This window comes from Strigops habroptila, chromosome 14, assembly GCF_004027225.2.
Source record: "Strigops habroptila isolate Jane chromosome 14, bStrHab1.2.pri, whole genome shotgun sequence".
NCBI classification, from domain to species: domain Eukaryota; kingdom Metazoa; phylum Chordata; class Aves; order Psittaciformes; family Psittacidae; genus Strigops; species Strigops habroptila.
In genome coordinates, this window is record NC_044290.2 from 4,634,048 (window position 1) to 4,659,951 (window position 25,904).

At 45.9% G+C, this 25,904-nt stretch overlaps 1 protein-coding gene across 1 annotated transcript; it reads left to right on the forward strand.

Moving 5' to 3' along the window:
- The first annotated feature begins 836 nt into the window (after window positions 1–836).
- Window positions 837–25,666, forward strand: METRNL (meteorin like, glial cell differentiation regulator). Its single transcript, XM_030506233.1, has 4 exons — window positions 837–1,153; window positions 6,855–7,243; window positions 23,923–23,982; window positions 24,712–25,666. The coding sequence occupies exons 1-4, from the start codon at window positions 1,047–1,049 to the stop codon at window positions 25,026–25,028; spliced, it is 873 nt and encodes a 290-aa protein (XP_030362093.1). The 5' UTR covers window positions 837–1,046; the 3' UTR covers window positions 25,029–25,666.
- The last annotated feature ends 238 nt before the right edge of the window (window positions 25,667–25,904 follow it).

A 25,904-nucleotide genomic window follows, 5' to 3' on the forward strand; every position in this document is an offset into this window, starting at 1 on the left:
TGAAAGAGCAACAGGAGACCAAAAAACTCGGTGATCTGGAAATACTTTAACCCCTCTCCTATCTGCGGATGTACAGTATCAATCGCGACTCCCTTGTCGCTTCTTTGACAGAAATACGTGGCGCCTGGCATATCGGAGCACAGCCTGTGCACAGCTGGAGCCTCTCGCCTTGTCCCCACATCCAGGGTTCTTTTCCCCGTTTCTCCTGGCCCTGGTACTTTGGGTTTTGGGCTGATTCACCCCCTGCGCTTCCCTCACATCCTGGAAGGCTTTTTTTTTTTTGCCTCTGCTTTCTCGCAGAAGGGTCTCTGCCACCAAGGGTTAAGTATCCAAAGTCAACAGTGGGATAAACGGGGACATTAAACAAGACAAGGAGTTATCCCGAGTGGTCATTAAGTGTTGGAGAGTTTTACAAACACCATCAAGTCCCAAGTGCTCCCTGCTAAGTGGAGACACAAGAAGGTTTCAGCAAATTCATCCCCCTCCCTGCACGCAGCAACGCGCCCAGGTGGAAACCTGCTGCGGGCAGGAGAAGCGGGGTGCGCGACTGACACCGTCTGTCCCCGCAGTGCGGGTCACTGCCGGCACCCACCGCTTACCCCACCGCAGGGAGGCCAGAGGAAACCCTCTGCTCCCGCCGGGCATCCCCGCTGCCCCGCACACTGGGGGACGGAACAGGCAGGGCAGGGGGAGATCCGATCCGATCCGAACCGAGCCGTGCCGTGCCGTGCCCACAGGGCAGCGGCAGCTCCCGATCCGGCGCCGCGTTTTGCAGCAAGTGCCGGCCCCGCCGAGGAGGGAAGGAGGGAGGAGGGACGGGCGGGGAGGGCGGAGCCGGGTCCCCGCGGGCAGCCCAGGGAGGCAGGGCCGCTCCCCGCCCCTCAGCTGGAGCCCGCAGCCCGCTGCTGCGAAGTTCAGAGCCGGAGCGGCGCAGCGCGGAGCCGGGTATGGGGTAGTCGCTCTGTTCCCAACGATGTAGGCGAGCCCTCGCCGCTGCATCGCTCCGCGCCGCCTTGCACCGCATTCGCACCGGGCCGGGGGGGACCATGCGGAGCGCCCCGGCCGCCGGGCTCCTGCCGCTGCTCCTGGGGCTGCGGCTGCTGCTGGGCGCCGCGGCTCAGTACTCCAGCGACCTGTGCAACTGGAAGGGGAGGTGAGGCGAGACGAGACCCTGCCGCGCTGGGGGCTTTAGGGGGGCGAGCGGGGGCTGCCACGTCCATCCCCGCCCCGCCGGGGGAAGAAGTTGGTGCCGAACACAAAAGGGAGAGCCCTCCCGCTGCGGAGCGGCGCAGGGAGTCGCGGTGCCCGGTCGGGGCTCGGGGAAGGGGCCGGCGCGGCTCTGCCTCCCCGCGCTGCCCTGCAGAGCCGGCGCCGCTGGCCGCGGAGACTCGCGGGGCAGCGGCCGCGGGAGGGATGGAGGGGCCGGGGCGGGCTGGGTTCCCCCCGCCCGGCAGCGCGGCTCGGGGGGCTGGGGAGGAGGAGGAGGGCGGTGCCATGTCTGCCGCGGAGAAGTTTCTCCCCGCGACCATCTTCCCCGGCGGCCGAGCCAGGGGAATCAGCGGGGCCGGGCAGGCTCCGGCTGCGTGTCCGCCGGCCCCGGCTCTTTACCCCGGCTGCTCCGGCCGCCGCGGCTCGCTGGGGCCGGCCCTCGGTTCGCTGCACCTGTGAAGCGCTCCCGCCGCAGCCCCGCACGGTGTCACCACCGCTCCCGGGATGGGATCATTATCCCGCACTCCGTCTCGCGGAGGGGATGGAGATGATGCTGAGCTCTAGGAGCGGGGGCTGGCACAGCGGCTTCGCTCCTGATTTATTCTAATTGCACGGGTTGTGAAACCTCTCCAGTTCTCAAGTGTTTATCTCCCAAATTATCTTGCCTTTAATTGCTTGTAATAAGTTTAGCGTGTGTGGTTGGGTCTGTGACCTCCTCCGCTGTTCTTACTTTTAGAGAAGCGACTGTGCTAACAGGCAGGTGTTGCTGGGTTGGGCTTTCTGTCCTCGCAGAGTAAAACGTTTGGGCTCTAATATTCTGCTTAAATCTGACTTGCTTTAAAATAAACTTTTGGCCAGCCTGTATCGGTAAGGTATTTTGGAGTAGGGAGAATTCAAGGAAGGGAAACAGCTGGATTGGCTTTAACCATAGTAATTTCTTATCTGTCACTGTCCAAAATGTGCAGATTCTTGGTATTTACTTGTTTTCTGAACTTTTCTTGACTCTTGACAATTGATGTGTAGCTGATCACAGCGCATCCTTCTTGAACGCGAGTCTGTTTGATAGGGACCAAACCCTATTAGTTCTGTGGCAAACTCCTAATTGTATCATTTTGCTTTACCAACATAGCCCCCCACACGCCTGAAAGCTGTGCCTGCTTTCATCCCTAAGCATCCCAGCTGCATGTACTCACCTGGCCCTTACCACATGGTGCCACAACGTGGTTTTTAGAGGGATGATGACAAATCTTGTCCTGTTTCTTTCTTATTTTTGTCCTGTTTTCTTTGAGCGAGCAGTGACCGCCCATGCCACCTGAGCAGGGCTGGAATAAGCAATGCCTTCAATATCAGCTAAGGGCGTGATGCATTTCCTGTAACTGAGTTTGGGGTGAACTGATGGTGCAAGCCTGGACTCACTCACCCGCTGTTGATCTGGTGAGCCAAAGTGGTGACGGCTTCATGACGATGCTGTTAGAGGCACAAGGAAGGAGGCACAAGGAAGGACAAGCTGCTTTCCTACACAGTTCAGTCTGGGTGGTTTCACTTGAGTGAGGTAGTCCCAGAGCCCGGGTGGACAAGAGTCTTGAGAGGGGATAAAGTAAACTAGGCTGGCTTTGGTCTTACTGGTAGCAAACAGGTGTTGTCAGCAGTGCTGCACCCCTGAGGCTGTTAAGTATCATCTGCTTTGTCCTGAAAGACTAGCAGTGAAGAAGGAAGGAAAGGTAATTTGATGTACCAGTAAAATACCATCTAATTAAATATCTCAGTGTGGATACTAATATCTCTATGGGTCAGAAAGGATTTTTATGTGGAATATAGTGTTTTGAAGTCATGTGATGGTTTTTTACCTCAACTAACTGTTTGAAAACCCTATGAACTTGAATGCCAAAATGTAGTCTTTGTTCCCACAGTGAAGTTCTTGTGCTGGCAGATTTGAGAGTCTAGTCATCTCCTACAGTAAACCTGAAGGTGTTTTCTCACCTTTTGTATACATATCTGTATTAAAAGCAACAATCTTAGAATATTCTGGATATGATTTTTTTCCCGTTAGCTTGTGGAGAAGTGACAAGCTTATATCCTGGAGCAGGATGAAGAGCTTCCCTGGGATTCCTGTAAATACCCCCACACTTCCAAGGAAATCTGATGCAATGCACAGCTAGACACCTGCAATTTAAGTACACTCAATAGGTCATAGCAGCATCTTAATGAACAGCTTTGGCAGAGAGCTTCCAGGAAAGCTTTGTCCAGAAGAAAGCAGAAACTTCATGGTGTTGTGTTTCTGGTTATTGCTCTTGCTGTAACTTCAGGTTTTCGTGCTGCAATGACCTCTCGATGCTTTGGGCAACAGCATTTCAGTGACACACTAAGAATATGCTAGTCTGGTGGTTTTGACTGTAGGCTGTAGGAGCAAGAATTCAGCTCTGATGTGGCTGCTTATGTCCATCCGTCTCGCCGTCTGCACCAGTGGAGGCTCTGGGGAAGTCTGGATGCTCCCTAGATAATCATCTTTAGTTAAACTTGGAGTTAGGAGCAAAAGTTGCCTGTGTTCACAGAGGGCTGCTGGGAGGATGTGGGTATTTCTAGGGCTCTTCAGAGCACCTTAATAGAATAAATAGCTAAAGTAGATGGTGTGAATATTCCTCCTGCTCCCTTTTTCTTTAAATAACACCTGTTGCATTTTGCAGCATGATAGTTTACTGCACCAATACCATAATAGATCTTCCAGGGCAGACATAGGGGGATGGCTGAAACCACAGAAAGGGAGAAGAATGAGAAGACAAATGCAGTGATTCAGAATGTCCTCATGGATCGGTATGAGGAAGTAATACTTGTTGTAGAAATAAGTTCCAATAAACAGCACAGATTTGAAAAGGAGGATGGATTGCTCATCCATCACTGTAACCATGAAAGAGCTGCCCTATCTCCTTGCCATGTGCTTAAAAAAACAAGACTTAAATGAGCTTGGGGGCAGGGGAGAGGGCTCCTGGACGTCCATTATTTTATGGCCATGGTGTGTTTGATGACTGGCTACTGAGAACTAAACATGATGCTAAACAATCTCTCAATGTGGTGACAAGCTATTCTGACAGAAAGCAAAGTGACAGGTTTTACTGGATGATGGTGGTTGCTGTTAAGTAATGTGAGCATGTATTTTGAAATCTGCTTTTGAGTCATCCTTTATTATAGGGCTTAATGTGTGCAGGTACTTGTGCTTGATGCATCTGTCTAATGGCATCACTCTTGCCTGTGGGATATAATTGGCTTTCGGAAGATAATTTCAGAGTCCACCCTGGTTTTGTTTGAACAGCATGAACGTTTGAACAAAATAAATGTTAAAGCTTTTTTCCCTGGCAGAAATTCACTGCCTCAGTGTTGCTGGGATCACTTGCAACAGCAGTTTCACTGCATGAGTTCAGAGTTTTGCCCCTGGTATCTTCCTTGTGTTTAAGCACTCGGGCTTCAGCGTGTGGAATTTGCCAGTGTAAGTCCTGCAAAACCTCTGCCGCTTGTTTTGATATCTTGAGAAGGAACAAGTGATGTGTGAGGGTAGGTTTTTGCCCCTTTGCTGAGGGATAAGCTTTACACTCTTGAATTTTACTTACTCACTGCTTGCACATAAACAGACTTCTGTGTTTTCAGTTGAGTGGCATCATGTGCACGCTGTGGTGAAACCAAGTTTGTGGACCAGATGTGGATTTACAGTCAACTTGAAATATCCCATTGCACGTTAAGTTTCCTGAATGTGTTAAGTACTACTGAATTTGAGGGCAAGAGACTAAAGGTCAAAAACTTGTCCCTCTTTTCTCCTCATCTGTGTTCTTGATGTGGCTTTCAAGATTTTTCAACAGCACATGTTTGCAGGCACCATTGTTATTAAATATGACTTTTTTTTTTCTGAGCTTCCTCATGTAACCTCTATCGAGTGGGTCACACTGACACTCACAATAATGAGTCACATCAACAGTAAATGCAAACCATATGGTTTTTTCCCCCCTCTTCTTTTACGCATGGCTTCTTGTTACTTTCTAAATGCTGACTTGAATTTAAACCCTGCTCAGCACCTGAATATATTTTTGGGCTGGGGAACTGTGTGTTTGAAGGTTTCTGTGGAGAAACCAGAACTTGTTGTCATTACTTGCACTAAACTAAAATACATTCTTTGTCACAGATTTCCTGTGTAACCTCAGACAAGTCACTTCATCCTTTCCAGTTATTTTTTTTTCCTTGTCTTGGTTCATCTGCCTACAAGTGGGAATGTTGTGAAGCTTCTCTAAACTACTGCAGAGCAGACCCGTGAGCTGTGTTGAAGAGTCTCGTTTTGGGTGGTGCTTTACAGAGAGTAAAAGATGCTTATGTTTGGGAACTAGGTACGCAAAGCGTAGGAGGAGAAACAAGCTTGGTGGTGAAGTGATTTGCTCTTAGTCGCATAATAGGTTTGTGACAGGACAGGGACTGGGACCAAAGGAGTTTTGCCTAATGGCCCAAATACTGCAACCAATAAACCAGGCTCCCCACAACTTTTTCTTTTAACTGGAGCGCCTACAGCATGCAGTGTCTTATTAGTGCTTGAGCCACTCTGGGTAAAGAACCTGTGGGGTTGGTCCAGCATCAAGTGACAGGCAGCAAGGGGTTGTTTAGAGCTGTCCCCAGTTTAGGCTGTGGGCAAGCAAGTAATGGGGCTTTACTAGTCATCCTGCCCAAGCATGGCAGTTTACTCTCCTTTCACTAGCAATTGGCCCTGGGATCCCTGTGTTGTCTTCCTATCCCGTTTCTGTGGTCACCAGCTCTCAAAACGGCTGTTGATTCTTGGCCATTCTTGGTGCTGGTAAGGACACAGGACTGATGGTGGCCCTGTGCCCCAGCAATAGTGAATGGGCACGTGTTCTCTTTTTTGCTGAACACCCATAGCTGTGTGTCTGCTTGTAGCCCATCAAAGCTGGGCAATAAAATGATAAGCCAAACTTAAACCTAACTGGGGGAACAGCTATGCTGAAGAAAGCAGCATACTTTGGTGCTTCCCCAGCTATGACTGGGAAGGGTAGTGTCTTCTCTCCTTATCTCCCAATTTGGAGACTGGGGCTGCCCAGCTGGGGCAGAGGGTATCAGCAGCACCCAGAGAATCCCTTTGCTCTAGTTCACAGGGTGAGCTTGGCATCCCTCCCAGTTTCAGATCCATTGGGAATATAGACTTGGAAGGGGAACAAAGTACTTAGAACAAGGTGGAGTCCAATCTGTGAAGCTGGAGAACGTGCTGATTTAAGCCACCAGGAAGAGAGTTCAGGTGTACGTGCTTTACTTAGTATGCACCAAGTCATTTGCCACAGCTCAGCTGATGGGCAGTAACTGAGGCTGTAGTAATTGAATTGCTTTTGATCATGTGCTTATATCCTATTTAATTTTGAAGTCAATTACTCGTGGTTTGACTTTTTCTTCTGGGAGACGATTTAAGAATGTCTCCTAATATTAAGGTTGCAGTCTTGCAAAAGACAAGTGCTTCTGAGTGCTGCTGAGCAGGATGGGCAAATATTCAATACTGTTGTAGGTTTCCTGCGTTTGTTGATGTGGGTCTTTGAAGGTTTGAGGTTATGACAGTCACGTTACTAGCTCTCTCATTTCTCTAACTTTCTCTTTCTTTCTTCCCCCAGTGGCTTAACTCACGAGTCTCACAAGAAGGATGTTGAACAGGTCTACCTCCGCTGTTCCGAAGGGTCAATAGAGTGGATGTATCCCACGGGAGCACTCATAGTCAACCTGCGACCCAATACTTCACCTGCCTCTTACAAACATTTGACTGTTTGCATAAAGCCCTTCAAGGACTCTGCAGGAGCAAATATTTATTTGGAAAAAACTGGAGAACTGAAACTCTTGGTCCGAGATGGAGATCGCAGCCCCAGTAAAGTGTATTGCTTCGGCTATGATCAGGGGGGCCTGTTTATTGAGGCCACTCCTCAGCAGGACATTAGCAGGAAGATTACAGGCTTCCAGTACGAATTGATGAGCAAGGGGGTAGCATCTGATTTGCACACAGTTTCTGGTGAGTTGTGGGATACTGGTTGTGTTTTTCACGTACTGTATTGGATGCATAACAGATGGCTGAGTGAGTGAGTGAGTGGGGAAGTGTTGGGTCTGAATTTCATGTGCTTTTAAGGACATGTTTTATAAACAGGCTATTGCAGAAGAATTAATTTTTTTTCTGTTTTCTTTTTGTTGTTGTTTTTTGGAAGCTGGTAGCATAGGCTGAATTCCAAATGATTTGTTAAGGGCGACATGGTGAACGATTCTCCCCTTGCAGGCGTGGGGTGAATCACAGGAGCTGGCTTTACCCTGCACTGAACTCCAGTGTGAACTGGGCTTCCGAGCCTTGCTGTAACAGTTTTCTAACTACTTTTTTACTCAGTTTTTAAGACCCCGCTGCATGTTTTGAATAATAAACATTTAAACAAGGAGGAACTCCTTTTCCGTGGGTTTTTTTGTCCCTCTGCAACTACTGCTACTTGCTGACCTAATTATTGCTGCTTTTTTTTTAACAAGGAAAATGGTGTGTTCCTTCCTCAGCTCTGCTTATTACCCTCTTGAGCATTACTGTGCTGTGGCAGAGCTCTTCTACACCATGACAATACTTTTACAATGCCAGTGTTGTCTTCTCTCAACCATTACAAAAAGCAAGTTTTGTAGGGAGGAGTTTTACACCAATGAAAAGCTTGTAGGAAGGGGGAGTGGACAAACTGAAAGAGCTTACAAAGCCTTTAAAGTCTGATACCAAATAGCAAGCTAAATACCATTTGGGAACAATAGCTCTAGGTATAACCTAATTGTGCTAATCAAGGAAATGGTTTGAGAAGAAATAAAGCTAGCATTTGTGGAGGATAGTGGGGGGGAAGGGAAAATTCTCTTTAGATAGGTGTATCTGGTTCATACATCTCCATTCAGCATTGCCTCTAGGTTTTATCCCCAAAACCAAGGAGGGGCAATGTTCAGAATAGCCTAAGGAACGTCCCAGATGACTAAGGGTGGCTTCAAGGTTTAGATATTTTAAGGGAGGAGGCTGTAGTGGCAACCAGATTTCTCTTTTGAAATGATAGGGAGTGAAGGCAACCCTGCTGCAGGGAGAAGAGTCCTCGCAGCACACTCACCCCTGGTAAAACCCAGTGTGAAGTGAGCCTAAGACACTGTACATAGGCTGTCTGGATTCTGCGGTTGTGATGCCATGTGCTTTGCCTGAGATGATACTTGATAAGCAGCAGTGTGGCTTAATTAAACTGCACCTGCATCTTCCAGGCATTGCATCCCTAGTCCTTTTTCAGGATAAGTGACAGCAGAGCTGAGTCCCATCCTCTCCGCTCCCCTGGCTCCCTTCCACAGCAGGATTCTGGGTTTAGAAGTTTGTATATTTGTGTGTACTCACCACTCTGTTAACATTTAGATGTTGGCACACCAATTCAGATGTGGCTCTTTTTTGTTCTACGGATCTTAGTTGGACTGAGATGAGCCATGCTTAGCAAGAAGGAATTTGGCTGAGGGCTAATGCAGTAACCCCAATAACTGATAGATGGCGTGTTTGCCATTAAAACAAAAAACCCTATAAACACAAATATTAAAATATGTAAGTTGTCTTCTTTACTCTTGCTGTGTATGCAACTTGTAGCTTACTATCGAGCGTTCTGCATTTTAAGTAGACTTCACTGCTTCTATGTTTTACCAGTGCTGCAAAAGAAGTAGGGGGTCTGCTGCAGAGCTGTTTTCCCAGTAAGATCATTTCTGCGAAGATGAATATGCTGTGCAGAATGTTAGCTATGTAGTAAAATTCCATTGTAGAACACATTAAATACATTGTTTAATCAGTTATTTGGAGAATGTTCCCAGATTCAGTGCTTCTTTCTTTGAGAGGCTGAGGATGGAGACACAGGCAGGGTAGTGATAAGTGACTTAAACTTACGAAGAAAAGAGCTGTATTTATTTATTTTTCCAAAAAAAGTTGAAATTGTTTTTGCATATAGTAAAACAATACATGAGAAATACTGCTTACCACTGCTGATTTTTAGTTTGGATGTAGATATGGTTTCTCCTGAGCTTTGCTAAAATCCCGAGGACTTGCTGCTGGCATACTTTACATCACAAACCAGCACAAACTGCTGTGTTTTTAGAACTAAGTGCTCTTCGTTCCACATAAAATCTTGAGGAGATTTTTAAAGCTGATGGGCCTTTTTTTCAAAGACTTTCAGAAGTCAAACTGAGGACTGCATCCAATTACAGCCTTCCTCTTTGATAGGCATATTAAATCACTTTTTCTGTGACTGCTGTATTTTCAGCTGTAACAGACACTGGTTGAATTTCAGTGCTGTCTTATGAAACAACGTGGTAGGCTATCTGCTTCGTGCTCCAAGTGTCTTGTTTGGACAGAAGAAGCTTTTTAATAGCTCATCAGCAGAGCCTTTGGGGCAAACTAGGGATCTCTATTGTATTTTAAATTATTTCTCTTGCCTTTTTTTGGATCCCCAGACTGGGGCGGGGCAGCGGGGGGTGAAAACACGATGGAAATGCCATACATGACTCTTTCCACTACTCAGTCAGACGAGCACTTTTATTCTCCTATAAATATCTATATGTCTGGGGAAACTGCCAAATAGCTGCCTTGCGAGGCTTCTATAGAGCAATATATCTAGGGCTCTCTGCCGTTCGTGGACCTTCTTTCTTCTGGAGCTGCTTCTAGTTATTGTGTGAAACCTCCAAAGAAATGCCCTTTACTGAGCTTTCAGTTGGAGGGGAAGTTTACAGTCCATTGACTGAAATCACTGGTGATTCCCTCATCAGAGAGGAGGCTCAAGCCAGATGCAAGTGCTGACCTTATAGGAGCTGAAAACTGGATTTAAGGTTCTGCATGTCTCTCCAACTGTACTTCTGTCCCTTGGTCTCACATGTGGCTTACGGAGTTTTTTGGCAGTTGCACACTGGAAAAACAAGCCTGCTCATGTCGGTTGCAGTTTGACAGAGTTCAGCAGAGCTGGCAGTACGTGTGAAGAGATGACAAAGACGTGAGATGCTGTTGCAGATGGGGGCTGAGGTGTGCTGGCAGGGCTGGGCACAGGAGGAAGCTCACACTCTTCCTGGTCTCACTTTGCACTTGCAGCACTTGCTGGCAAAGGACTGAATGTCACCAATATTGCACTATTTTCTTAAGGCTGCAGAGTGGGGCAGATGACTATCATAAAAGACCCAGGTGTGAGGCTCAGCAATCCAGCCCTTTCCTTGTGCAATAACTACTTGCTAACAACTTCTCACTGCTTTTCCTAATCGGTGTGTTTGTTTCCTGGTGATAATTATTGTACTCTGCCCTTGAATATACTCTCCCTTCCTAACCTGGCATCTGAGCTCTGATTAAAGAGTGTAAGTCATCTGTTTAATACTTTAATGACCTGTTGTGTCCTCAGAGTCCTGACATTGCAGGGTGCATCAACAAATCAACAATGCTTGGCAGGGTGCCTGTGGTTTAATTAGAAAACCTCAAGTTTTATTAGTTTACAGTCATTCTTTCCCACTTAATCAGAGTCTAGCAAATAATTCAGTAGAAGACACAACAGGTTCGGAATTGGCCTTTCCCTTTTCTTTGGAAGGTTGAATGACACAGTGAAGTCTTATAATTCCCCAGATTTTGGGAGTTTAACCCTTTTCTTGGCTCTAAGTCTGCCTTATCACATTCTCTTAAGACTTCCCTAACTGTGGAAGGTATTTGTAGTGTATTGGTAGGTTTTAATTCAGACTGCTGAAATTTGGTATGGGAAGGTTTTTACTGTGATAGTAACAAGAAAAAAAAGCACATTTCTGGGGGTTTGTAGTGTCTTAAGGTGGGTGAAGGCAAGCATGCTTCAGTGCTTGTCACCAGTTAATGTGAGTAGTCCCTAAGAAAGATCACCTTGACAGTTCAGATGTCTTGATGGGTGTGTTCTCCTCTCCATACCCAAAGTGATGGGTGACTGAAAGTGCTTTTGATTTCAGATTAGGTTTTGCATTGGACCCCTATGTAATTCCCATCCACACTGATGGTCCATTAACTTCAGCTCATGCTTGCAAGCAAGGCTCTGAAGCCTTGGTGTTTGCCCAGCTGAAGTACTGAAGCACTGTGACATTTTGGCCAGAGGCCATGTGAGAAGCAGCAGAACTTGTTTAAGTTGTTGAATTCTGTTGATTCTAATCTTTTCTGCTTGTGCTGGAAGAAAATACCCTGGCTCTCTGCTCTACTGCCTATACTGGCAAGTAGATGGAGTCTTTGGCAAAAGTGTCATTTGGCTATATAGTTCCTAGATGTTTTTTGAAAGTGATGACCCACAGGAGTTTCTCAGTTCTAGGGGAACATGTGCCTGGTCTAGGTCTGCCTTGCACCACAGCAAGCTGCTTAGATTAAATTCCTATGAAAAGTGTGAAGGTCTCTTGAGAGTAATTTGCTGCTTAAGTTCTTCAGCTTCTGCTCAAGTAGCCTGCAACAAGAATCAGTAGTTTGACCAAACTTTTTGGAGAGGAAGATCAATCCTTCCCCCCCCCCCCCCCCAACCGACCTTTATTTTCTTACCTAAAGTCTGTGTTTTAAGTGTCGTGTCCAAGCGCTGGATCCAGCTTTATGTAAGCTGTGTAGTTTGCTTTTTCCATTGCACACTCATGGGGATGTCAGTAATTTGGTTGTTAGAGCTCAAGGGGTAAATTGGAAGCTCTTTCATTACCCACTTGCTTTTGTGTAGTAAAGAAGTCAAACTTTAACAAAAATGTACCTTTATCTTGATGGCATCTACCAACTTAGTGCAGGTTCTAGTAACTGTTTTATACGTTTTCTTTATTAATGCTGAGTACCTGGCTGAGAATATTAACAGATTGGAGGTCCAGCACTCGAGTGGGTATCTGAAAAACAAGCAAAACTGGACAAATCCAGTTAACTAATTAAGAACAGTATCCAGCTATTTCCTGTATGCTGTTAATTCACTGGCTTGAGAAAACAGCTTGGAAATTAAGAAAGCTCAGAAGTATTTGGGCTATGCTGGTGTTTCTACCAATGAATGCTTTTTGAAGCACCCCTCTTAACTTTTGATCTTTACTGCAGTTTGGGTTTGGCAGAGGTGGGGCACCACTCTGCCATCTCTCTGCAGGTATTCTCCCAGAGTGCTATTGTCGTTGCAGTTTATAGGCTCCTAATCTCATGTTTTCCCCTGGTTGCTCCCATATTTCTTTTGTTTATTGGAGGGTGAATGTGCTGGTAAGCTTTGTAGCCCGAAGCAGCAGATGGACTAGAGTATTTTCCACTTCTTTTTGGAGTGGAAATATTCTTGCTTTTTGTCCCAGAGGCCAGTGAGCAGGAAGCTGTGGCTGGTATGCCTGCTCTCTGCCCAGGTATTCGCAATGTGGAAACCACAGTCAGTCCCTGCTCTGCTAATCGCCACCATTAGCAGAAGAGGTGATGGATGGAAAGAGGCACTTGGAACACTTAAACTGAAAGTCCCCATTACATTTATGCTCAGAACAGATTCTGCTTGAGTCATTATGACCATCCGAGATGTTGGCATCATGCTGTGTGGCAGGGGTGGGAGTGCTTGCTCTATGTTGCAGGGTTGGCAGGGCTGTGTGTTCCAGTGCACCCCCTGCCATCAGAAAAATGGCTTGTCTTTTTCACTCCCCATTTTCCACACAGGAAAATACACTTATACCTCTTGGGGTTAAGCTGTGTTAGGAGGAAAATAAAGCAAGTGTGGTCTGGTTCAATTTGCACAGGACAGAATTGATATGCGCTCCTCCCATAAGGATTTGCTGGTGAAATGTATAATGAGCACCAAAGCAAAGTTGAGGAATCTGTTCTATAAGTCTGAGTACACATTGTCTGGGTGGCATGTAAGGTAGGCTCACCAGCACAGCTAGTTTGCTGTTAATTTATATGCTTTTTCTCTCTCTAAAAGATCATCAGCAAGTTTTAAGAGGAAACCACCAGAAAACAGCCTTTAATGCAGTTGTTCAAAATACACGTCAATTATTTGCCTTGTAAGGGACCATTTTGACACTCCTGCTTTAGAAGATGTTGTTTTCTGAATATTTCTTTGTGTGCTCAACCTCCTTGCAGGAAGATCTTCTGTAGTAACTTTCATGTATTTTCCCATAGTAAACGATGATACAAAACTAGATACGAAGTGACTTTTGACAGAAGAGTAAACAGCATTTGCTAAGCCTTTTTGTCTTTGAAAAAGCACATTTTAAGTTAGTTTTTGAGGGTATATCACTGAACTGGGTGTTGTGGGTCAACATGTAAATTGATCAGCCTGGCTGCTGTATAACAGAGCCTGGAGTGGGATTAATTTTGAGGAGCTCTAATTGTAACCTGCTCTAATTGTTCATGTGCCAAAAGTGGTCAGATTTGCTGCAGATGATAGGCTGGGGAGAGGGGAAAGAGTTCTAGAGCAAAGTTGTTTGAGTTTCTTCCTGTGTGAAATGATTTCAAAGTGCAGTTCTGATGCTTGGGGAATGCACACGCTCTTACCCGGTACTAAATTGAGCCAGGGTGATATTTTGGGGCTCTGAGCCTCAGTAAGGTGAAAAGTCTTGAACTAAGTCTTCACCTAAAAATCCCCCAAACATGAGGACACCCAGATTTAATCTCTCCTTCCCCCAAGAAAACAAGTTTAACAACAATCTCCTCTGGCCCTGCTTGTCTTTTGATGTTGCCAGGACCAGAGTTGGTTTTGCAGTGGGCAGAGGACGTGACAATGGAGCTGCAATGATAAATACACAGCTGCAGGGGAGAGGGGGCAAGAAAATAGCTTATTTTTGCTAGACTGGCCACGAATGCCGTTAGCTTATTTCTCAACTCAGTGGGCAGTCAAAACCAATAAGCAGTCAGGTGTATTGTCCAGGCAGCTGGGGCTCTGCATCGCTCTGACCTTTATGTGCTGCAGAAGATCGTCCCACAAACAGATTTGCAATCCAGCGGAGTTGCTTGGCAGTCTTTAATAATGCTCTGTGCTTGCTCTGCAAAAGTGTTTAGTTTGCTAATTCCTGAGGCTGTAGTTAAAGAAGGGATGGGAGGGCGGGGGAACTGCATTCCTCTTCCCACCCCCCACCTTCCCAGAGGAATAAGAAACTTACTGAAACATGGGCCAAGATTTTCCTGTGTTAGGGGCTTACTTTGCATGACAGAAAACCTCTTTCACCTTCATCTGCTCTAAAAGCCATAATATGCCCTGTAATACTGCACGATACTTGGAAGCTACCCTGGACCCAAAGCTGTGAGATGTTAAATCTGACCTTGGGCGGCTTCATATTGGGTTAAAAAAGCTGCCGCCATATGACGCACAGCTTTGATCCAGCATTAACTTCTGCTGCTGATTCAAATTTGTGGAAGGATTTTTTTTGTATGAGTTGTATGGGCACCTCCTCGGGTATCTTTCTGCACTGCTCTGACTCCTAAATTGTGGCTGCCCCATCCCTGGCGCAGTGTTCAAGGCCAGGTTGGACACAGGGGCTTGGAGCAGCCTGCTCTAGTGGAAGGTGTCCCTGCTTGTGGCAGGGGGTTGGAACTGGATGAGCTTTAAGGTCTCTTCCAAACAAAACCATTCTATGATTCTGTATGGGATTTGGGCATTGATTCCTGCAACAGGCATAAGCTCTGGTGGCTTTTCTGGATTGAAGCCCTGCTTGCTGGGAGACTTGTAGTGATTATTAGTGCTGAGATATGCTCATGCAGCCTGGCTTTCTCTTGCCTTAACCTCCCTAGGATCATCCCTGTTAGTATAGAATGTAAATCTGCCCCACTGGTACTGTTAAGAGCTTTACACCAACTTTATCTGAGGAGATGTGAGAAATTTAAGAGAAAAGGAAAAGGTCCAAGCTTCTGTAGAATAGGTGAATGATCTTAATATGACAAAGAAACGTATGCTGTAAAGAAAGAAAAGGTGTGTATATCTTAAAGCTTTTCCTGTTGTGCATGGACAACATGGAAAACCTTATGTAACTTTTGGGGGTTAACAGAACAGTGTTACAGCATTGAGGATCTTGCTGCATGAGATGGAGCTGTTCGCAGTCCTCCTCAAGAACAGGCTGATAAATAAACACAGTTTTAAAATGAAAACTGCCCTTGTTCCTTCAGAGCTCTCCCACATACCAAAAAGAGTTTGATTTCTAGAAACAGGAGGGAGAAGGACCTGTGTGGATGTGAGTGCAGATAGGCTGCTTTTTCTTTCTTTTTTTTAAGACTCACTTAATCTTTGATCTGTCATTACTGTACTCTCAGGGTTTAACTTTAACCAGACCCTTGTTACTTAATTCTATTCCCCTGCTCCACAGGAGGCATTAATGGACAGGACCAAAAAGGAGGGTGGTGGAGAGGGAGGGAAGGCTTTGTGTTCCTGGCAAGTTTCCAGCCTGGTAGTAGGTGCTGGCTCCAGCCGTTCGCGTAGCCCTGGCAAGGGCAGAGGGGAGCTCTGGCACCAGAGCCATGCGCCTGGCTGCACAGCTTCCCCAGGGCACAGGAGTACAAAACACCTTACTTTTCATTTTCTGCCTTGCAAGCCCTGCGTGACATCTTGGCTGAGTGTTTTGTTAGCTATCGGAGACAAAACCAAACAAGACATCAAAACTTTCTTTGTAGCTTGATGTTTTCCTAGATCCGATTAGTGCGTGCTTTTACAAGGCTTTGGAATGACGTTTTCTGTAAAAGAAAAAAGAAACCTTTTCTGAGTGAATTTTAGGAGGGGATGAACCAAGCCATAAATCTCTGTGGGTTTTGAGTCAGTAGAAATATTTGCTTTGGTGCTGTGCTGCCGGGCAGTGGATGGGCAGTGTGGAGGTGCGATGCTGCCTGTGCTGGCAGGTTCTCCTGGGGCAGCCAGGAGAGAGGTCCATGTCTTCCCCTGCCAAAAGGACTGAGATTGAGGAGTCCCTCAAACCTTTGGAGGCACCTCCAACTTCCAGCAACTTGTCTGTCCTTGTGCCTGCCCAGCACTTCCCATTCCTAATCCCCCTTGGGCAGCAGCAGTAGGTTTGAGGAAGAGGAGAGAGGTATTTTCTGTGAGATAAGCAAATAGATATATTTTTTTATGGCTTTATACTGGTGTCTTGTGCACATACAGCAGGAGGAATTCCCAGCAGTTACCTTACTGCCTGCTTTTCTCTTTAATTGCAGTTAGGAAGGAGTGGAAAGAAAGCAAAGAAATGGCAGATGATTACAAATGCTGCTTGCACGGAAATGTGGACTAGCACAGTTGTAGAGACACTTCTTGTTTGCAGGGCTTGCTCTCTGCTGCTGCAATCCAGACAGAAGGAATTCTACTGAAAGCCTGATCTGCTGAGCAGGGCTTTTTGGACACGATACGTTGCAGACTTGACTGTAACTGAGGATTTTTATAGAGCTGGTGATGCAATGGGTAAGTGTAGGAGCTCGGCTGAGAGCTGGCACTGCTCCTGTTACTACTACGTTGCTGCCCACCCCAGTAGCAAGGTTTGCCACAGCAGTGTGGGAGCCCAGAGCCCAGCACTGCTCTTTGAACACTGCCCTGGGATCAGCAGGGTTGGGATCTGATAGAGACTGAGCTCTGCCTGTTGGCTGCATATGGCAGGAGGGAGGTGGGCAAAGGAGGGAGGGAGATGGTGTTTGGGAGAGCCAGTATTTTTCCCTGATGGAGCAGTAGGCAGCCCAGAGGAGGTGGGATAGAAAGAAGTGTCTCAAAGATGCGACACTTATAATTTCTCCTGGGTGAAGCTCCTGCATGGGCCTGGAGGTAGACTTTCATGTGTCTAATGCTGCTTGAATAAAAACTGTGCTGTGCTTTTTTCATTCCTTTTTTTTACATTTTTAAACAAATGGCTGTTTGTGTTTCTAGCTGACCTTTCAGCTCATTTGTTAGAATGGGTGCTACATCTTGGAACAGCAAAAAGGCATTGATTCTGCAATCCCAGAGGATCCTTACATGCTCTGTAGCCACTGAGCCAAGTTTCATTTTGAAAGCTGTTGCAAATGGAGCTTGCATAGGACCAAATCTCTTCCTCACACTGTTTACAAAAATAGTCTTCTTTGGTACTTAAGGGCTTTAATACCCTCTTGGAAAACATTTCTGTGAAAAGATAAATTTCTGGTTTATGGTCTCTTGTCTTCACGTTCCTCAGAACACAAAGGTCATCATATCTCTAATGGTGAGGTTTACAGTATGCTTTTTTAAATTCTTTCTTTGCAGGAAGGAAGTGGTATTAACTCAATTCTCTTGGCACAGTCTATGCCACAGCATATGAAAGTCTGCATCTCATTAAACTTATTTGCAGGTTTAAGTTGTTCTTGGCCAGTGTCTGTATTTTCCAAGTTACTTCTGGAAACTTGTACACATGTGCAAGTTGAACTGAACGTTACAAACGAGCCAAGGCAATGAACTGGAGTTGACACGTTCTTTTCTGAAGAGGTAAAATATCCCTGCTTCACATAAAGAGGTCAGGGGAGAATGTCCATTGCAGCATCATCATTTTGGTCCAGCTGCTGAATCACCATCTTGTCCTGTACCAAGTCTTGGATGTGTTTTGGCTGTAGAAGAAGGGAGTCTTTGAGTTTCGTGTCTTTGCTCATGATCCTTGTTCTGAGCTGCCTTTTCTTCTCGGCACAGGGGCTCAGATGAACTTCCTAGCAAATATGGGGATGAATTCTTCTGCCTTCAGAAGAGCACTTAACTCTCTCAGTATGCTATTCGTAGCATCAACTTTCTATTCATCGAAGATGCAGAATCCCTTTGGATCCTGTGTCCGAGGCTTATTGAGCCAAAGGGCTGGGAATAGCACAAGTCCAGCTCTTGTGTTTGCTCCCTGACTTGGCGTTTTCCTACTGACATGCTGGAAAAAGTGCAGTGCTTGCAGAAAGCCGTGTAATCCTATCCCAACCAAAGACAGGAAAACCTTGTAAAACAAAAAGAGTGATGAGAGAGCTCCTCTGTGTGTTGTGACTGGGTGTCAGTAACTTCCAGCCCAGCTGCAGAGATGCTCTGTGTCATCTGGCCACGTTTTCCCTCCCTGCGTGGCTGCAGGTATTGTGTTAAATGCAGGTGTGCTGGATGCAGCTCTGCTGCCCTGAGCTCCAGCTAGCGAGTTCATGTTAAATTGGAGATTCATTAATGTAGTTTAGATGGTGTTTTGGTGTGGGGGTTGTGAGTGTTGTGAGGTTGAATGTTATTTTGGTTTTCTCAGGAAGAGCTTTCTGAGGGGGTGAGGAAAGTCGAAGGTGTATCTAGAAAGGAGACGCATGGTAAACCAGAGTGGTTGTCAGATCTTGTCCACCTCTACTGCAAAGTGGCAGGTCTCTTTGTTTGGGATATGAGCTGTGAGAGGTTTGTTTCATGGCAGAAGTGTTGCCTCTTCAGACAGGAAGCCTGAGCAAACTTAGGCAGAAATAATTACAAGGATTTATTCTACTTTTAATTAGTTAAAGTAGGATCAGGGCAAGATACTGTTTTTTCTTGCACATGTGTTTGCCCTTAAACTCTTTTCTCCCAGCTAAATCACTGATCCAGTTGAGACATAGTCATTTCTGTTTAGGCCTCAGAAAAAATGATTGAGAAATGCACCATCATTGGAGAAACCACATCTCTATTTTTATAATCTGCTCTCGGAAGTCTGCACTCCATGTTTCCAGGAAGCAGACTCATCCTATGATGCCCTTTCCAGGACGGTTGCAATTACAGAGCTGCCAGCAAGAATTTGAAGGGTGTGGGTGGCTATTTTTTTTGTTCCATATGAACTAATGCTGATGTCAGCCTGAGAGCTTTCATCCGGGAGACAGGGCTGCTGTGGCCCCGCACTGGTACAGCTTGAGATGCTGCAGTACAGGCTGGCTTAGCTTAAATCAACCTGGTCTGTGACAAGACCCGTTTGATGTCTTCTGCTGAGCATGCAAGAGAAAAGACTGTTTGTTTTAATCAAAAGATTTAAACTTAGAACTAACAGAAAGTAATGCTCCAGCCCTGCCTGGGCCTCCTCAATAGCTTTTGATACTTAAAAGCTCTGACTCCTCTTCAAAGGGTTATTCAGAAATACTGACGTGTGGGTGATGTATGCCACGGAAACTGGAAGCACAGATAAACCAGCTCTGTTTTCCTCCCCCGCCATCCACACCTCTACCACACTGCACGCGTACGCAGGCTGCTTAATAAAACCAAAGGGTATTCCTCGGTAAAGCGGTTTTCTGCAATTACTTTGTGTTTAACATTTTCACTTCTGCTTAAAGGGTGTCTCTCTTCCTGTGCGTGCTGCCAGAGCAGTGATGTATGTTCAGCAGAGCCTATCCAGAGACAGGGTGGATGGAGAAGGTTTTTTGGGCTCACTTTGTCAAGCTTTGGGACAGTGTGTAGAGACCTGCAGCCTCGTTCATCCAGTCTTCTTGATAGCTATGAGGTTGTGGAGCATGTTCAGAAAATTCAGGACAGACAGAGGAGACTTCTTTCTTATGGGTTGGAAGCTGGTTTTGGGGTAAGGTAAGGTCAGTTGTAACCATGAGTGGCTGTTGAAACACAAATGTTTCAAAAGAAGATCAGGCCCATTCATGTGGTTTCTGTGACGCCTGCAGCCAGAGCCAGTACGTCTCACTTTGAACGTGTCCTGCAGGGAGCTGTCATCCTAAACCATGACGATTGCCCTTCAAATAACCCCCATCTCCTGGTTTCAGAGGATAGAGGGGTTGCGTGCAGATGTCGCAAACCAAAGGAGGAAGGACTGGAGTTGGGTGCGTGTGTGCTGAGAGAGGATAGCAACACCTACCCACTGCTTTCAAGGCAGAGGAGACTCATGCTAAATTGCAGCAGTAAAGGTACATTTATATCCATCCCCGGTACTGGGGATCATAGAATCACAGGATGGTTTGGGTTGAAGGGACCTTTAAGCTCATCCAGTTCCAACCCCCTGCCACGGGCAGGGACACATTCCACTAGAGCAGGTTGCTCCAAGCCCCTGTGTCCAGCCTGACCTTGAACACTGCCAGGGATGGGGCAGCCACAGCTTCTCTGGGCACCCTGTGCCAGCACCTCAGCACCCTCACAGTAAATCCTTTCTATACAACTCAACAACTAGTAGATCCTTTTTAGACACCTCAACTCCTCCATGCTGGCTTAGCTGGGACCATCAGGAGCTCACGGCATCTCCCTGGGGCATGTCCCTCTCTCTTCCTGAGCATTTCTGCCTCCCCGTGGAGAGGACCAGCAACCTCCAGCAAAGGGTTTGACAAAGCTGTTGGCCAACAAGTGCAGTCTATTGTTAGTATCGCCATGTCCCCCTCGCTAACATCAGGTTCAGAGGGCAAATCGCTCAAAGCAGCTGGGACATGACTGCTGGCTTGTGAGGAATGATGTAATTACATCTCCCTCTGCGGGGAGGTGAATAGAGAGGCCTTTGGAGGCACGGGACTGGGGGGTGGAGGGAGAGGGCTGCCTCAGGTTACTTCAGGTCAGGATACTGTCAAAATCCATCAAAGGCATTCCCAGGAGAGTCGGCAGCCGACGTGCACAATGCAGGCTTTATGCCACCGGCGGTGGAGTTGAGTTATAGGCATCTGGGCTTTAGAGGGCTTCAATAAAAAGTTGCTTTTCTCTCTCTTTTTTCACCCTTCCCCTGCTGCTGTATGAATTAAGGCTCTTTGGCTTATCGAGTTTAAAGGAATTAGAGCAGCTGACGTTGATATTGTTGTTGTTGCAAGTTCACAGACTTGCTTTTGGACGCGAGAACCTGGGCAGCCCTCGAGACGTCCCCAGGGAGTCGGGCATCCGGCAAACACAGCATCTTGTTTAGCAAGCGGGCCTGCTTCCCCAGCACATGGACATCTTCACCTGCTGTGCATGAGTGAAGTGCTGCTTTTGGTTTTCTTTTTTTTTCAGTTCTAAAGATGCTTCCCATTTTGTCCTGAGGTGTGTGTGGTGTTTTGATTTACTGATGAAGGAAAACACCTGCAGGTCCTGGGATGAACGACTGCTGAACTGCAGCTAAAATCACTAACTTGTGGCATCAACACACCAATTCCTTAATGGCTCTGATTCAAAAGAAAGTGTAGGCATTGCCTCCACCTAAAGATTTTTGTTTCTTTTCTGAGACTGTATAGGAATGAAGCTTTGGTTGTAGCGAGTGAATGTTATTTGCTTTTTAATGGTCCATTTACCTCGAAAGTAATCCTTCACGACTCGCTTTCCATCTGTGCTCGCATACCTTGTTTTTGCCACTTGCAAGATATATTTGATACTCTGTGAATGCAGATGTGGGAGTTGTTCCACAGGAAAGGATTTCTGTTCTTCATATGCCTGGTATTGCAGTGATGGGTGGTGGTAAATGGTTGTTAAATAAGCTTGCATGCCACCAAACTGCTGTGAGTCAGCATGGATCTGAAGTAGGTTTTAAGTAATGATCTAGTGTGAGCAATGCTGAGCACTTTTAATTTCCTTTTGCATTTAAAAAAGATGCAGGATTTTGCCTAGAGTCCACAATTAAAATTATTTGGTTCTGTGTGTACGTGGAGATCTGTTAATTTGATTTATTATGGTGTCAGTCTATTTAAAAGGAAGGAACCACTTTTAAAGCGTTTTGCTTTTCATCTTAAATGCTCTTGCTTGTGCTGCACTCCTTCTGAGAACAAAAATGGCTTAGTCATTTCAATTTTCTGATGGGGTTGGACAAACTACAGAGATGTCTGGTCTAAACCAAGACTGTTTTCACTCAGACTTAAAAAGGCTGAGATGCCTTTTTATTATTAGATCTTTGCTGAACAAACTATCTGAAATCCAGCTGTGGATTTTGAGGATGTCCATCAGCTGTGCTTTGTTCTCGAGCTTCTGTCCATGTGAAAATGCTGTAGGATTTGTGCTGGGTTGCAGGTTTTCTCCATTTGGTTGCTCTAACTCAGGTCCTGATTTGGGCAGAGGGAGGCATTTTCCCTGGATGAATTTGGTAGTGCCACGAATGAAACAACTCCATGGTAGGATCTTATGTGACTAATATTTGGTCTAGCCACCTATCAAAACCTATTGAGTCTAAAAATATCTTCAGACTGAATTTATTATAGTACTCCCATTATGTCCGGACTTTGCCTGGCTCTGTATTTATCATGATATTAAACAGCTTCCAAACTTTTTCCAAAAAAGAGAGCTGAAATGGTATGGGGGGAAAGTAGGGCAGTAAAGGCTGACTTGTTTCTTAAAGGCCCTAGACGCATTCAGACTTGACTAAATAGAAATGCCCGGTTGATCCAATGCTTTAACAAAACTATTTTGCCTATTCCTTGTCTCTTCTTTTGGAGCTTTTCAACCTTCTTGAATTATTCCTTCAAATATCCCTGACCAGAAATGTGCATTTTACATTCTCTTTAATCCTATTAAACAGCGCGTTACACTGTATTAATCATCTGACTGAAGCAGATCTGGTGGATTTGGTTCAATAATCCTTCTTTCTGGATCACTGCCTTTCTGGGACCTTGGAAAAAATAAGAGATTTGCCGTGTCTTATGTTAAAGAATGGCTTGTGCTGTCTAACAGAGGAAGGCTAATATCTGAGTGTCATAGGTGTCAGCTATATGTTGTTTAGATGACTTTAAATTTACTTCTTAGTGCAATGGATAAACTTCTCTGGGTGGGGGTGAAAGGAAGGGTGTGACTATTTGGGAATCTGGTAACTAAGTGTTTTCAGATGTTGAGGTTCAAAACCTACATTTTTTGGGGGTGGGGAGAAGTGCGGTGGCTTCAGCTCGGGGGTTTGATCGTGGGCTGTGTGATGAATATGCCGTATCTCCGATGCTTCGCCTCATCTCCAGCATGAGCCCTGCTTTGCTGCAGCCTTTGCCTGTGCTGATCCAGGCAGAGCAGTACGCTTGGTGGGTTTTCATTTTCCTGAGTGATGTGCAAGTGCTGCTTCGAGATGACATCAAGCCAAGGACGTGGCTCTGATCCTTGGGCCACCAGTGGACAGACTTAATTAGCACCGCTGGGCAGGGCAGACCCTGATAGTAAGCAAATTCCTCAACTCAACAGGGTATTATAGAAACATCTGTACTGCGACTACAGTACCTTCTCCTCAGAAATCGCTGGCTGAGTACAAAGAGGAGCCACATTCTTGCATTGATTAGATTAGTGCAGATATCCAAATGTTTCCAGCAGTACAGGAAATGGTCTTTGTGCTGCTTGAGCTCTAGCAGATACCGGCTCGAGTTTCCGCTTTGCCTCAACGCCCTCAAACACATGCGCTGGGCTTTTTTTTCCTCCCCTCTTTGCCTCCCCCACTCTCTAACCTCCTGGATCTTTGATGTGGTGATAGACTAAATGGCTGTGAAATAGCCCAACAACACTTGATAGAAATTGTAAGAAAGAAGCATTGCCATCAGAGTTTAAAAGGCACATGGTCTTCAAAGCCTTTGAGGGCTTTGAATTTAGAGCAGAGCATGCTGCAAATGCACCCAGCATCAAAATAGATTTTGCATAAGCGCAGCGAGTGTGGGGGGCGTTTGCTAGATAATGTATCCCAGCAGGAGCATTAAAGAGATCCATATTCCTGCTTAAGTACAAGAATCTCACAGCGACTAGGGTGAGCCTCCATTTCTTGTAGCGTTAGTGATGCCTGACAGGTCTTTGGACCACTTGTCCCTGTGCCGTGTGTGTGTCCATGTGTCCCGTTTTTGGTTAACTTAAATACTGGTTTATTGATTTACCATTGTCTAATCCTTTGCTAATTCTGTCCCTTTCTCTCCAGCTCCCTGCCGACCATGCAGTGACACAGAGGTCCTCTTGGCTGTCTGCACTAGTGATTTTGGTGAGTTGTTGTTCCCTTCTCCCCCTTCACTTGAAGGTGACATCCATAAAGACTGCTAGACACCTACTTACACTTGGCAACTTCCACAAATGGTGAATGTGGTCTGAAGGGGCTGTGTGCATGGGAGAGGGGGGAGAACATGGTGTGAAGGACCTCAGAACCATGCTGCCCAGCCAGCACTTCTCTGTCCACCCTGGGTCATTCTCTGTTCCCCAAGGTGGACAGAGAATGACCCAGCAACTACAATGGAAGTAGAAGTTCAGAGACCTGGGTGCATCTAGGAGAGGCTTTTACTCACTGCCCTAAAATGGACTCATAAAGAAAGACTGAAAGTTTCAATACTCTGTGTTTCTCTTTTTAAAGGGGAAATTAATATTAGCTGGTATCTGTAATGGCAGAAGAACAGAAAGTACATTGTCAGGGAGATTTAACCATGTATCTTCTTGTTAGAACTCTTTATCGTGATTTATGTTATTTTTCTGATGCAATTATTTTTGTCTTTAATATGTGGGTGCCCTTTGCTGGACAGGTTACAAATAGGAACTGTAACAAATAGAAATATATACTGGAGGTTACTGATAGAAACAAAGGACCAAAACTGGGGCTGCTGTAGTGAAATCAGTTCCCCTTGAACTGCCTGGTTGCATCGGGCTGAGTTTGGACCAGAATTAGGAAGAACGAGGTTCTAGAGTTGACTAATCCTTCCTTATGTCCGTTTTCTGTTTCCAGTGATCAGAGGCTCCATTCAAGATGTAACGAACGAGGCAGAGGAGCAAGAATCCATAATCCATGTTGGTGTCAACAAACTGTACAGGCAGAAGAGCAAAGTCTTCCAGCTTACAGGGGAGAGTGGGAACTGGCGAGGGCAAATAAAGACCCTGCTGGAGTGTGGGGTGAAACCAGGAGATGGAGACTTCCTTTTCACGGGACGCATGCACTTTGGGGAGGCCAGGTTAGGCTGTGCCCCTCGTTTTAAAGACTTCCAAAGGATGTACAAAGAGGCAAAAGACAAAGGGCTAAACCCATGTGAGATTGGCCCAGATTGAAATCCCCCATTTGGCTGAAGAGCGCTTTTAGCGGTTGGCTGGGAATATTTCCTGGCCATGGTGAAAACTCTGAACAAAACCAGTAACTGAGAGCATGGACAGATGTGGAGTGCAGGCTGAGACCCCACAGCACACCTCTGCAGCCTGCAGTTAGACTAATGGAAGCAACAGAGGTACGAGCTCAGAAGGCTGCCACACAAGCAAGGCTGGATTTTAACCAATCTTGTCCTTATGAATTAAGTTATTATATTTTTTTAGTGACTTCCTTAGGAAAACAAACCAAGAAAACTCCCATGTCTTAATAAAAAACCCAAATGAAAGCCAACATGCCTTTGTATCTTTTTAATACTAATTTTGAAAGCTGTCTTTAAGCTGATGTAGCATTTGGTATGACATATTCTGTGTAAATGGCCGAGAATGTGATAGAGCACGGTAAAACATCTTAACATTGATGCTTTGTAAAAAGCTTGGTGTACAATTCAAAGTTGTTTCTTATGACAGAAATTTATGGAGCCAAACTCTTGTGTGTGTGTTCTTCTTTTTTTATTTGAAAGAATGTACAATCGCTGCCTGCAGTTTTTTGTCCAGGCTGGCAAATTCTTTCCATTCCAGAGAAATAAAGGTCCCTGGATTTGACATATGCTGTTTAAAATCTATTTTTTTTCCTTCTCCATAAGGCCGATCTCAGCTAGTCCAGATGTGCTCATAGATCAATTCTGGGCTGCTCACTTATTTTGTGGCTTCTCTGAGCAGAAACAGAGTTCCTGTGAGGCATTGGGAACCGCAGTGTTTTTCAAAGGGGAAGCAGGAGCTATTTTTGGAAGTTTTTAGACATGTGTCCAGGCAAGGCTCTAAGTGCGCTTCTCTCTGATGCCA

Excerpts from the sequence above, each read along its gene's own strand:
- METRNL (XM_030506233.1), top strand. The coding sequence starts at position 1,047 with ATGCGGAGCGCCCCGGCCGCCGGGCTCCTGCCGCTGCTCCTGGGGCTG. Across the intron at positions 1,154-6,854 it reads CTGTGCAACTGGAAGGGGAG|TGGCTTAACTCACGAGTCTC; the intron begins GTGAGGCGAGAC and ends TTCTTCCCCCAG. Across the intron at positions 23,983-24,711 it reads TGTCTGCACTAGTGATTTTG|TGATCAGAGGCTCCATTCAA; the intron begins GTGAGTTGTTGT and ends TTCTGTTTCCAG.